Below are 14832 nucleotides of genomic sequence, written 5' to 3'. Positions count from 1 at the left end.
TGCCTTAATTTGGAATTGCACCTCACTTCTGTGTCAGGCCACATTGTTTTGACTATCAATTTTTACTGGCAAAAATCTAAGTTAACTACTAGGAAGGAGTTGTGTGAAAGAATCTATGATCCCTTAACAATACTTATGTATTTGCTGATACCAACACTGAAATCTGCACAACTAGAAATCAGCCTTTTAGTGAGCTTATTGCAACGCTGCATGATTTATTTCTTCAGAAAAAATACTTCAAAGATAAAGTAGTTACATTAGAGCTTTTTTAACATAACAACCAACCTCATGACAATTGCCTGTACCATACTGGCTACCATCTAAGTATCCTATCTAGCAACCACGTCTTGCTCCAGGTACAAAACTTGAGTTTGAAGCCATTTAAATATTCCCTATTCTTCCCAAATGAAATACAGCATCAACAAAGTGAAGAACAAAAAGAAAAAAGGCAGTTATTTCAGTATATACTTTAGTTTAAAAACGCTGTAAGTACAATAAAAATACAAGGAGGAGGACAGGACAAAGTTTCTTTGTTAATACTTATGTTTACCTAATATAGGTTGCTCCTTATATTGGTGCTGTTCTGTTGCTATAGTTAAAGTTGTGTCAATACTTCAATTATAAACCTCTATTTGGAGGGCTTTATACTATCACTTTATATGGTCCATTTCAAATAGATGGCCTTTTTTTTTGAGAGAGAGGTTTACTGGCTTTGGATGCTTTTTTGCACTTGAGTATTTTTTAATAATTTCTCTCTTAAATAATATAGAAGGTACTTTGCAAACAACTATTTCAAAATTGAAACAGATACTGGTAAAGAAAAGCAGGACAATATTTATTCTGCATTTTCTACATATAATATTGAAGGTAATTTTGTTTATTGTGCATATGGCTGCATGCATCCGAAAGGAGCTAATGTGAGCTCTCTAATATGCTTGGTATTATATTATTTTCAATAATATGTCTTGAAAAACAGACTTGAAGAATCCCTCCTTAGCCTCAGGTAAATAACATTTTAAAGGGTAGGAAATACTTACATATGGGATTCAAACATGCATTTTAATATACTTGTTCAGTAATGAACTAATGAAACCACAACTGTTTGGTCACGTTCACCACATTAAGATAAATTTATGAGCAGCACTCTAGTTCTCTTATCTTGTTAATTCTTCTGTCTGACAGTTACAAATGCATCACAGTAACTCAAAAAAGAAAGGTTAGTCCTTAAAAAAATACCAATTTTAAAAAGCAGTTCAGTATTAGAAAAAAACCCAGACTGGCTGTACTGTCACGTGGGAGTTCACTGTTCCAAAGCTTGAGCTTGGTCTAATCTTTTTTTCCCTATGCAAACAACCAAACCACAACACCATTCTATACTGTGAATAGCCGACATCTAACTATGTGAACAGGAAAATACATTGTTCCACCAAAGTCAAAGATATGGTTTCTATAAAGACTTTTGTGGGGAAATAATTACTTGTGCTAGGCTGTGGCATCCACTAAGAAAATCAGAAGGAAAGTTAAAATTCTGGTAGGACTTACTCTCTACAACAACACTCAGATGCAAAAGTTAAAGTATTAAAAAGAAGCAGAGAGAGAAAGGGATTTAGTTTGACATTAAAAGGGTTAAAAGTTTTCATCCCTCCTTAATTCACCATGTTTAAAAGGTACCCGTCTACTTTTAATAATAACTATGTTAAGATGAATTTGTCTCATGAGAAGTGACACACACATTAATGACATCCTAGGAAACATGTGGCACAGTGGGAAAGGGAGGACTTGAGGTGGAAAGAATCAGTCTGCAGCTGGGTAATGTTTAAAGCTGACACACAAACCAGAACTGTAATAATGCCCTTAAGAGACATGCTTGTCTTCTTGAGAAACAGTTAAAAGCTTACTTAAAATCTTTGCAATCGGCATCCATTCCATTTGGCAAACCTCTGCCATTTATTTTAGTAACATCCTCATCATCTCCTTGTTTAAGATCTCTGTTTTTGTCCTCCTCAAATGGAGAAGCCTTGCCTTTCTGATCTCCTTTCTCAGGTCCATCTGTTTCAGCATCTCTAGTGCCCTGAGGAAAAAGAATCTGTTTGATTCTGAATATTGAACAGAACACAATAGGAGCACCACAAGGTGACCTAATTCTACACTACAGTGCACGTAAACAATACAAACAGTTTGTTGTCAATGAAATTGCATTTGGTGGGTAACTTGGTCATCAAGTTTCAACCACATGCAATTAATAACTGCCAAAATGTGAAAAGGAATGCCAAGATTTATAATGGAAGAGCTAACTCAACCTTAACTATAGCGGTGCTGTAAAGCAGTAACACTTTGCATTAGACAAAAGTTTATTTTATATAATTAAAACATCCAGTTACAAAACAAACCCGCATGAAAACAAAGAATAGGAAGATCTAGAATAAAGCCCATCATACATTTATAATTTAGCTATTTGCAATCTCTTTCCTTTAAAAAATGCTTTTAGGAAAGCACTTTAAGACAGCTATTTAATCAAGAAACCCAAAACACTTCCCTCTTCTGCCCCCTCCAACCAAGGAAGACAGACAAGTAGCAACTACACACTTGCTTCTAAAGAGAAGAGAGTTAAAAAAGAGAATGGACAAAGAGAGTAGAAAACATAACCATGTAACAGAAAGACCATAGCAGGTAACTAGGCAAGCTTAACACACTGTATTACTTACAAAAGCTCCTTTCCTAAACCGGGAATCCAATTTATCAGCTGGAGAGGAACTTAACACATATTCTACCATGCTCACTCCAAGGCCACCACTTTCTGATCGTGGAGACAATACAGCATTTACTTCACTGTTTCCATGAAAACCCTGTCCAGGCTTTCTCTGTACCATAATAGGTTGGGACATAGAATGGTCTGTTAAAAACAAATAAAGACATAAAACTATAGTATTTTTTTTTAAATACTGTTTGTAATGTTTTTGCATTTCATTACAGCAGCAATATTAAACAAGACCAAAATTAAATTAAATAAAAAATTCCAAATCACAGTTTCAAAGTGTTATTGGCACATAATCATTAGTGCAGTATACATTTTCACAATTAAAATTAAAAGAAAACAAAATCTAATACACAATTGCAGTTTTTTATATTAATTTGCTTCGAAAGAACATTTAGTAATTGTGACTGATTTTTCAATATGTATACAACAATCACTTACGAGGAGTTCCCCATGCAGTCTCTCTCCACTCGTCACCAAGGAATATCCCTTTTTGTCCATCTTTTGCTGAATCATCAGGTTCCCAAAATTTTTTGGCAGGTAAAAGCTGTTAAAAATAGAAAACGTTTTTATTTAAATACGCTTATAAACGGGCAGAAATAGCAATACTTATAAGAGCATATGCAAGCAATTAATTTGACATCATAGAATCACAGAATGGTTTGGTTTGGAAGGGACCTTAAACATCATCTAATTCCAACTCTCCTGCTATGGGCAGGGATGCCACTCAGTAGATCAGGTTGTTCAGGGCCCCATCCAACCTGGTCTTGAATACTTTTATGGACAGGGTAGCTGCAACTTCTTTGGACAATCTGTGTCCGTGCCTCACCACTCTCCCAGTAAAGAATTTCTTCCTTACATGTTATCAAAATCTCTCCTCTTTCAGTTTAAAACTTCTCCCCATCATTCTATCACTATCTGCCCTTGTAAAAAGTTGCTTTCCCTCTTTTTTGCAAGTTCCCTTTAAGTACTGTAAGGCTGCAATGAGGTCTCTTGGGAGCCTTTTCTTCAGACTGAAGCAGCACATCTCTCTCATCCCCTCTCCATAGGAGGGGTGATCCAGCCCCCTGATCATCTTAGTGGCCTCCTCTGGACCTGGTGTAACAGGCTGACACCTTTCCTGTGCTGAGGCCCCAGAGCTGGATGCAGCTCTCCAGGTGGGTCTCACAAGGACAAAGCAGAGGGGCAGAATCCCCTCCCTCGACCTGCTGCCCAAACTGCTGCTGACGCAGCCCAGGACATGGTTGGCTTTCTGGGCTGAAAGCTCACCCTGATACCAAAGTCAGCTTTCAATAAGGCAGCAGGTATTGGTGATGAATAATGTAACACCTGAAAGCTACTTCCTATTACAGCTGATGCCGTATAAAGGAATTGCCAAAATGACTGCAACAAGACTGAGATTCTGAAGTTATGTGGGAGAAATACAGAATATAGAAGCAGCTGTGAAAAAAGCAAATCAACTTAATCCCTGTGTTAAATCAAGTCAATCCTCTCAGAAGCCTTAACTAACAGTGCCTTCTTTCCAAAGGCTCAGAAGCTTGGCTGTGAACTAATACTGTGATGATAACAGGAAACAGCAGCAGTTCATTGTGAAGTTCTCTTCACTCAGAAGTGCATTACATCACAAATTTAGGAAGGAACTAACACACACAGTAACAGATCAGCTCCTTTAGACCACAGGGCTCTCTCGGTTACGAATCAGTGACATTCAAATGTGAAGTTCTACATACCAACAATGCATTTAGCTGTATGGTTTTTTTCATTCCTATTTCTAAAGCAGAGAAGTGTCACTTTAGATCAGTATCACTTCTTGTACTGCCCTTCAGGACAAAAGGACTTAGTGGGACATAACAGAAGCATCACACAGTACCTCAAATGTCAGGTTGTCACTTCCACTTTTCTACTTTGTTCCTCTAACTTCTCCCATCAGTAACAGTAAAACTGCCAAACTATACATATTATACTTCCTCTAGAATATGTAATTAAAACACTGTACTCTCATACTATATATTACATACTTTACAAGGTCCATCAACTGAAATTAAAGTGAAAAGAACTTGCAAAAAATACTGGGAAGAGCTCTGAAGAAAGCAGCATAATCCATCAGATTCTGCACAACGTAATGCCGAATTTAGAATTTTGAATTTTGTAAACTTAGGAAAAAACAAACAATCTGATGAAGCTGTTTGCAATAAATGAGTACGTTCTGGAAATCTGTTTCTCCTATAACTTAAGTGACTAAAAAACCCTTCAACTTGATGGCTGTTGAGTATGAGCCTTGATGAAACTACAAACTGGGGTATTTTTTTAGGTATTTCTTAGTGTAACATTGAAAGAACTTGTGAAAACAGCTTAAAGAGGAGGAGGATAAGATTGCCACTAGGAAGCCACAGTACTGACACTGCAACAGAGATGACAAGAGCTCCTCTGCAGTAACTTCAGGATTGCTATTGTTGTGTGCTGCCCAGAGTTCTTACCAGAAACAAAGGATTTTGACTGGCTAACATACTCATATCCCTTATTTTCTTACAGAAGTTCATTAATACAGAAGGATTCAGGTTGAAGGATGATAAACAGTCAAAGCTCAACAAAACCACAGGAGAGTACCATCCTTGCAAGAGTGCTGGACTGTTATGACCTGCCCTGACAGAGATGCCCACGCTGAAGTGCACTGTAGAATCACCAGCAGGTGTCAACCGAACATACTTTGGGAGCACCAGGATATTAAGTTTATCCCAAATTTAAGGCATGAACGTAGCCATCAGAAGACAGAGAAAGAGATTAATGGATCTTACAACTGCATTTCAACTAAAAGCAAAATATTACAAAATCCAGATCTGCTTATGCAATCTACACATCCTTTTTAGCTTTGCATTTGTAACAAGTTTGCAATACTATTTAATTTTCATTTTGTAGGTCAGCGGTAGAACAGAAAGCAACCATTTAAGAGTATCTATGAAACCTTGGTTTTGGGAATCACATTTTATTTTCTAAGGCAATTTCAAGTGTATGTCCAGCTGAGACGAAACAAAGAAGTGAAGGTGTCACAGACTAACACAACCTTTTCAGAATAAAGCAGATGTAGTAATATACTGGGCGTGATAAAATGAGAATTACCCAAAGTATGCTTACTCTGAAATCAGTAAATTCCACTATCAGACAGGTGTTCAGACAACTCAATGTTAAAAACAATAAGCAAATTCGGATCAGAACACACTATCAAAGGAAAAACTGTCCACTGGCAGAAAGTAGCAATAATCCTCAGTGAAAAAGTTTTGGAAGGACTTTGTTGTTGTGAGGGTTTTTTTTGTTTTGTTCTTTTTGTGCTTGTGTTTTGCCTTTTTGTTTTCCCTTTTAATTACTTTCAAACTCCAAACAGATAAATTCAACAGCTTGCAGTCTTCCTGTACCCTGGTACACAAAGAATATAGAATATGTTTAACACAAAACATAATGCATCATCCATACCTCAAAAGGCTGAATTTAAACTACTGAAGATTAAACAGATTTACAGAAATTATTTGCATTAAAAATTCTACACAATAAATACATCCCTCAAATATTTAAATAAATGCAGTATTTCAAAGTTTACAATACTGCAGGTCCCTAAGGGGCAGTGATTCAGATTTATGATTTACTTTTGACAGATAATGGATAGGACATACATGATGCTCTTTTTTAATGGATATTTTAGCTATTGGATTGTCATACAAGCAGCCCTAACAGTTGTCTACTATTTAACTGTGGAATTAAAAAAAAAAAGTAGTTTTCAGAAAAACGTTAAGTGTTTATCTTTGACAGACAGGCCACAATGTGCACTTAATTAGTTCTACTGAAAAGCACTTAATCCGGAAGTCAACACAGACAGATACAAGTAGTTAAAATCATTGTGCTTTACCCTTTGATAGCATGTTTGCTCAGTATTTCCTGTATTTAATCCAAGAAAGAACAAGTTTCGCGAAGACACATCCAAATCTAACTAAAAACGATGGCAAAGGTTGTCACATTTGTTACTAAGTTCTCCCAATGGTACACTAAAAAATGTGTTTTTCAGTATCAGCACTGATCCCTGTTAGGTGTCTGCCAGATGCACAAAGCCCTTTACTACACATGAATAATAATCACCAGTTATGTTAAAGCTGCCTTTTAACCAGCTCTCTGATAAGTAACAGCAAAGTCTCGATTACTGGCTCTTGAATTTAAGATTTTCAAATTATTTTTAAAAATTTATTTTAAGGATCAGAAGTTGATCCTTTTGAGCTGCATTTCTCTGCTTGAAATTTTACACTAGAAATGAATACTTTGTTCCCACAATGAAATGCGTGTGATTCGACCCTGTAAGCTAATATAAGAATAGACATTACCAAAAGAAGACTTAGTTTTATATTCTGTCTGGCACTAAGTTTAATGTGTGCCTGTACTGGGTCACACTAAAGGCCTTGAAGCCCACCATCCTGGCCCTGAAACAGCAAACAGATGCTCAGAGAAATAGCAGCAAGTGTCCTTGTTTCTTCAGAATATTAACATGACCTTAAGGGTCACAAACAGATTTTGGGAGCTGGAGCCAGAAGCATCATCTGTGTATAACCAATCTAATATCTAAAACTTCATGAGACAATCTGCAATACAGCTGACAAAACTTTAGTCTGTTTTTTTACAGCATAAATTAACAAAGAATCGAAGGACAGAAATGGATCAAGGAAGCTGCAGGTCTGGCTCATGTTACGTTGTCCTATTCCCGACACTGACTGACACCAGGCTCTATCTGAAAGCAGCTCAGATCAATAACTAAACAGAAGGATTACCAGTACATAACATTTCCAAAATGTGTTGGGCTACAATGAAAACAGATTTCATACTCTATCCTTTACATTAGCACGTGGAAGAGATGCTTGCTTGATGATTCCCAGATAGTCACTATTTTAGTAATGATATGAAAAGTAAGACTTAACAGCCTCCTAATGCCAAGGATTGATATCCATGAAAAAGGATTAGAATTATGACCAATAAATTAATTTCAGTTCAGAGAAAAATCTGTGCAGACAGAGAAAATGAGGAGGATAACTTCCCTACAGCTAGAAACAGTTTGCTTGACATAACCTCTCTCTCACACCTTTCCAAGGAGATGGAGGGAAGCACAGAAGAACATACAACCACCCATTCTTGTAAGGGTATTTGCAAGGACATTTCTTTTAATATTTTAAAAGGTTATAATCAAAAAGAAGGTTAAAACAGTCTGGGACAAATTCCATCTCTACTTTATTGTTGTGCAATACCTTATGAAAATTACTAAGTCAACCCAGCTCTGTGAACCTGTGTCACCTCAAGATATACGGAAGATACTCTTGAAATGAAAGACAAAATAACCTGGTAAGTGCAGGGTTCACAGTACAATAACAATAATTTCTGATGCTGCGGTACTGTACCAAAACTCTTTTTGTGTTTTTTTAAACAACTTTACAGACCCATGAAAACAAACAAACAGAATCATGATCATGCAGAAATACATCCCTCATCTCAGACAACTTAAATGAGGAGCACTTTGGATGGCCATACATACCTTAATTTAATTCCCAAGCATTTGTGCCATCCTTCACCTTCACTGCTTTCAATCTTTTGAGTACTTCGTGGGTGTCAAAAGAACAAACACCACTATGAATTTCACCCATCCACTCTATCACACTGCTGGTACTACCACAGATATCTCACTAACACCTTTACCTTTCAAAAGAGTTTTAAGAGCTGGGAGAGGAAGGAAGCATATCCAGTGTGGTTACTCAGGTTTCTAAAGAACAGGGCTTCATCCATTATTGGTTTTTCAAATGGGAGAAGGACAACCCTGGATGAAGCAAAAATCACTGAAAAGCTAAGTGATTGCTTAAATGCTTCATTAAAGTAAAAAAAAAAAAAATCAAGTAAGAAGAACCATGTGTCAGCTCAGAAATATTCAGCAACTAGAACATGGCATTTTTTTCATCAGTAAGTTATGGTTTCAGCAAAGATCATTGTCCTACCTTCATTTTAAGAAAGTTAAGATGGAATATTGTCACTGGTTCAGTTATCAATTGAATTAGGTAAATATCCAGCAAGACAAGAGGGTCAGTATTTGAAATCTTAGTTCAACATGCATTTATTTCTTTACCGTGTCCTGTCAGGGCAAATAACCCTAATGCATGTCAATTACTTTCTAAACAGTTCAAGGAACTGCTTTTGACGGAGCCAAGTGATCCTCCCTGATCTTAAATTCCTCCTCACAAAGAACACTGACTTGAAAAACCCCAAACAAATCAAATCAATAAGACAAAAAGTTCTTCTTCTCTCTAGCTAAATTACATAATAGCACTCTTCACCCTGGTTAAAATCTTCTATTAAGGAGTAATTACCAGTGAAAAGTAAATTACCACAGATTTCTGCTGGGTATGCCAGTTCACTTTTTCTGGAGTCAAACCTTTTTTTCAGATCCCAGGCTTCTTGGCTTTTCAGGAGGACCATGCAATTGTTTCGCTAACTTAAATACAGTGACACTGAAAACATGCCCCAATTCACAGAACTGCACACACTAGAAAAAAAATCTACCAAGACTGGCACTGACAGAGCAGATTCAGTCAAAAACCATCCCAGTGTTCTTGCAAAGGACTTAGTTTTCCTTCACCTCAGAACAGAAATCTCCAGTTGCCTGAAAAATAAACTGCTCCTTAAGAGAAGCTCTTCGCTTCATATTGTATTATTCAGACTTCTTAAATTTTATCAACATTTCCAAACCGCCAACTGGATTTTCAGCCCTCAATAATTACCTCTCCCATTCCCCGAGATTCTAGGGCAAGAGCTTGAAACTCATGATTCATCTCATCCACAGATCGAACCTGCAGGGGGAAAACCAAAACAAAAATCCATTAGTCAAATATCTTTTCAAAAGTAGAGTTTGCAATACTTCACAAGCTTTCTGACAACTGAAAGCACACACAAAATGTGCTGCTCCGTTTAGGCTGAACATGAGTTTAGATTCCATGAACAAATACAGTCAGTGACCAGTTTAATGAACCATGCTAATAACATGCACGAAATTCCAAGAGACTTAAACATTTTAATCTTCATATATCCAGACGGATATTGCTCACTATGGAAACAGTGACCAACATTACATTTGCAACAAATGCAAAAAAAGTGAAATTAAAGATTTGGGCATAGAATATCCCTTAGAAAGGAGATGAGCCATTGCACACTGTGTTACTAAGTACACCTGGCAGCAAACAAAGACAAGCTCACCAGATAGGTCACAAAACCTGCCAGCAATGCATTGCTTTTAAAATCTAGTAACTGACTCCATTATCACAATTTCTCCTGCTTTCTTCAAGGAAATAGTACTTCTCCTTCTCTGTCTGTCTTTGTTTGTTGTAAATATGAAACATATATTACTAAAGTAAGAGTTGCTGCTGAAGCAAACCACCTCCTCTTCCAAGGCACACAGACACAAAGCATTGGGTGCATTCTTTCCCAAGAGAAAATGGTTTCCACAAGGAATTTTCAAAGCCATGATAAGTTTCCAAAATTAAATAAACCCATGAAATTCAGAGTTGTTTCTTCCCCTTTCCTTTTCTCCCAATAGTGTGATGCAGCAGCTAAAGCTATTCAAGTTCAAAGTAAAATTTAAGTTTCCCTCCCAACATCAGTCTTCCTCTGAGGAGTTAGTTCCTTTCACCAGTAAACACATATGCTTACAGTAACCAATTAATCAAAAAGAAATTACTCCACAGAGCTGATAACACTTTAAGAACACTTTCCAAAAGACAGTCAAATACCAGGCAAAGAAACAATCCTGTGCTTTCAATATTCAGGTGCAAACAACTTCTTAGCATTGAGAAAGTGTCAATTCTCCGCCAATAAATGCTCCATTCTCAAAATTCTACTCCTAGAATATTGTTATTCCCTCACAATCATTCTAAGCTATTAACTTCTGGTATTGTCTCTGCTTCTAACAAAGAAACTTCATAGCTCAAAGACATTTTCCCTTAAAAAGAACAATATTGTAGTTAAGATGGACTCTGAAACCAATTCCCAACAATGTCAGTGAGACACTGAAGAGCTAATTCAGTTTTGGAGTGAGTTATAGAATGGGCGAATCAGCACACTCACTTTTCTTCCAGTGATGCTGACTTTTCAGTCAAGTAGGTTGATTTTATTTTATTAAAAACTGAAAGAAGATTTTCACATAGCCTTAGAGAAGCTAGAGACATTTTTCTTCAAATGAACTAAAAATATTCATATTTTATGCAAAACTTTTTTTTAGCTCCAAGGGATAATCAAATATTTGTGCATATACATAGAAAATTAAACTGTGTAAGAGCAATTACTTAGAAACAAAAATCAAAAATTCAAATATTGAAAACTTCTTAATTTGAATATTATAGTTTCTGAAAACGTAATTTCTTCTATAGAGAGCTGAGAGAGTCCATTATCTGACTTGGGCCACTATCCATGCTGAGGTCACGCACTTCGGTTTCAATTACAAATAGTAAATTAGGTACTTCTGTCTCAAAACTCTCTCTCTAAACAAAATATGCTGGTAAACCTTGTCAAGGTATATTTACCATAAACACTACCCAAGTCGATGTTAGATAAGTCACAACCAAGCTTCAAAGACGCATACTCTTTTTGGTAGTGGCTGTTTTTTGGGGTGGGTTGATTGTTTTTTGTTGTTTGTATGTTTTGTTTGGGGAGTTTTGTCGGTTTCCTTTCGTTTTAACTTCTGGTGGTGATGGTGATAGTTTTATTTGTTTGGGTTTTTCAGTGTTGCAAGACCTAATACTAAATGCTCATTTTCTACAACTCAGCAAAATTCAAAACCATGGCAATACACCCTTCCAAGTCTCTAAGAACAGACAACCCAAGAATCAAGATAAGACAACTGCTTTTTTGGTTTTTTTTTCCTGAGCAGTTCAGAGACCATTATAAGAAACTGAAGCTTTCTGAAACTGTAAATACATGCTAGTACACTGAATATTAATTTTGCTCACCGGCCACTTTCTTACAAAGGTGAAATTTCAGTTAATGTTATCTACTGCTACCAGCAGCAAGAGAAATAATATAGTTCTTTCACTGTAGCTAAGAGCTCTGTTTCTGTTTCCATCAAAAACAACAGCCACAAAATCCTGCCCTATATCATAAATACACGTTTCACAGATCGTTTACAGACTGGGGAAAATACAAGCAGCACCAGTATCTTCAGGTCTTTCTTCAATGCTAACCCAGCCCTATCACTACAACCATGGAAGAAAACATCCAAAATGCCAAACATGCTGGATCTCCTACATATAAAGACATGCCTTTTCCCTGAAGGAGAAACTTTCGTTGGGGTTATCTGTATTACCAAGGAGTTTTATTTTTCTAATTCAATGCCAACATTCACCCAATTCATAGGTTCCAGAAATAAGCATTTTTATATAAAGTTTTTTAAACTCAAATTCAGAACATTAAAAAAAAAAACCCACAAAAAACCCAAACACAAAACCTGTATTTTTATTCATACCCTGTCATCCAGAGTCATTCATAAAACGCAAAGAGGCCTATGGAGCATACAGCTCAACATTTACAAGTTTTTGTCTGGTTTCGTTTGATTCTTTCTTGTTCTCTCATACATTCACTCAGACTCCTCTTTCTCCATTTACCACCTACCTGGTTTGGGGATTAGTTGCTAGATCTAATCTTAGTTTTCAGAAGTTAAACACTAATTAACCTTTCCAACTCAGAGACTCTGGCAATGATTTCAAACTTCTGATCCACAACAGATCATTCCAGGGGCCCCCAAATTATAGTACACACAAAGCTGTCTTTAGGTATAACAATTCCTCACACACTGCTGTGAAACAGATAGAATGGCCTTAGTGTGTCCATGAACTTTTCCCCTTTGACACACCAACAGAAAATTCTGATCTTTTTCCCCTTCCACAGGATCTAGATAGAACATACAAGCATGTATTAGTCCATTTTTCATCACACCATTATGAACAATATTTTAACACACAGTAAAACCAAAATTATGCTTTAGTAGACTCTTTCTTCCTAAAGTTTACACTTCCTCACACTGAAATTTTAAAAGAATTTATTGTAAATCTAGAGGCCTGTGCAAAAGCCTTCCTCTGCTGAGGACAGTCCTGCTCCCCTTTCCCCAACTGCTTCTATCAGTCCCCTTGAATGACCTTGGTAATCATCAAATAAAAGGTCTTCAGAACCTTTTCAGAAGTTTTTTTCCTTTTTTTTCCACGTATAAGGGTTTCACCAGATCACCCAGCTGAAGTGGCTAAAACCCCACAGTGGTGAGACCACCACATCTGACAGGGGGAAAGCAACACGGACAAACTGGTGTGTAGCAGGGTGGGGAAGGAGCACCCGCTCAGTGGTGGCTACATGATAAACCAGTAACATGAAACCGTGTCCTCATGTAACTCAGGACAGAATCCAGGAGGCAGACTCTTGACTGGACAGTCATCTAGGATTACCACAAGAAACACTGCTCACAGTAATATCCATTTCTGCACTGCAGGTATCCAGATCTAGAAACAAGAACTCTCAAATAACGCTTAATCCAGCCAGAAATAAGCTTGTAACCATCTTCTTGCAAAAGCAAAATACAGCCCCTTCTTTGAAAAAAAGTCTGTGGAAAATAATAACAAAAAAAAATAAAGTATGAAAGAGAAAGATTTGACTTCATTTTATACATCAAAAGTGGTTAAACCAGCTGACCAGAGAGTTGGAAAATCACTCTTTCTGCATTAACATACCCCAAATCCCATCCCATCCTTTCTCTCCCAGGTGAACACCCTAACAACTGTGACAAACAAAAGGAGGACACATTTTGCAGTTGAAGATGTGTCCTAGGCCAGAAATTCAACACAAAACACCTGGTAATCCCAGCACTGGGACTGGAAAGAAAGGGAAGCTTCATTTCGGATTGCAGATGTTTCAGTTTCTTTATTTTACTGAACGACTTCCAGTAGTTTTCTACAGGGGTATCTCTTCTGTAGCATTTATCTTATGTAAGATATATGCTTATGAGCAAGTTAAACTAACTCAAAAACACAAAAATGGCTGTATTTGAAAACACAACATTTAGCAATTCTGCCAGCCTTCCATTAATTAAACACTGTATTGTAAAGTCATGTCAGACACTTGACTAGACATTCAAAAAACCCTTAAAATAACCAACCCACCTAAAACCTCTCAAATAGGTGGCCAACTTGAAACTACTAAATAAAAATAATATTTTTAATAAAAGCTAAAACATCAGACACAAACCCAGTAGGGATTCGTAACAAAGGCCAAGAAATGAAAACTACACATAAAGGCTAAACTGAAAATCTCCAAACCTCTGTTTGGACATACTGCAGTTCAGGGCTGTATACAGATATACTCTAGAATATTTTTCTCAAACTAACCAAAATGTCCTTACTTTGGTTTAGAAGGCAGGTTATAGTGCATCCAGATAACAAAAGCTGTTGAGTAGCTGAACAGGCAACTGCTGTAAACACAACTGAACTGTTTTGTACACAGGTTGGTAACAAAACACTAAATATTTTCTGTAACGTTAAAAGAAAACAAGGCATTTCTTTCATTAAAACTGCTTTTGTGTAGATGCATTTTCTCATACTTCTTTGGAGCATCAAGGAACCAAAGGTTTACCTACTAACAAACTGGTTACTGAAGGTTGCTGCTCCCAAGTAATTCAAAGTCTACAGGTATGTCATGTTTTGATAAGAGGCAACATTTTCTGAGGGCCAAATGGAACCAACTAAAACTTCTGCAGGTAAGTGAATAATCCTTCAAGTGCTGTATTTTTGGCTTCTTAACTCATATTCTCAGATTGAGCTATACTTTTATACTCTGTGACCCTTTATATATCCAAATACTCTAACAAATCCAAATTTGTCAATTTAGTTGGCCTGGTTCAGCAATCACGTTGATCTGGATCTTAATGTTCTTGCTTTACTTCCTTGTGAACTTCATATTGTAATCTGAGAAGCAATTCTACCAGTGCTGAGCACACTGACTGACAAAAACGAAAGCAGCAGATTTCAAGGTAG

The 14832-nt window shown here is 36.8% G+C and overlaps 1 protein-coding gene across 7 annotated transcripts in view; it reads right to left on the bottom strand.

Annotated features, from left to right (window-relative positions):
* PUM2 (pumilio RNA binding family member 2) overlaps nucleotides 1–14832 on the bottom strand; it is a 69327-nt gene that overhangs the window by 37311 nt on the left and 17184 nt on the right. For all 7 annotated transcript variants that reach the window (XM_027898549.1, XM_027898546.1, XM_027898545.1 and 4 more), the window contains exons 2-5: nucleotides 9550–9618; nucleotides 3197–3302; nucleotides 2706–2893; nucleotides 1899–2071 (exon numbers count right to left, since the gene is read on the bottom strand). In XM_027898549.1, the coding sequence (XP_027754350.1) occupies nucleotides 1899–2071; nucleotides 2706–2893; nucleotides 3197–3302; nucleotides 9550–9600 (518 nt within the window). In that variant the 5' untranslated portion in view covers nucleotides 9601–9618. The remainder of the gene's footprint in view (nucleotides 1–1898; nucleotides 2072–2705; nucleotides 2894–3196; nucleotides 3303–9549; nucleotides 9619–14832) is intronic.

The sequence above is a fragment of the Empidonax traillii genome, unplaced genomic scaffold (assembly GCF_003031625.1).
Source record: "Empidonax traillii isolate 1590-97213 ecotype Southwest subspecies unplaced genomic scaffold, ASM303162v1 scaffold602:size389650, whole genome shotgun sequence".
NCBI lineage: Eukaryota > Metazoa > Chordata > Aves > Passeriformes > Tyrannidae > Empidonax > Empidonax traillii.
This window is presented reverse-complemented; position numbering and strand designations above follow the sequence as displayed.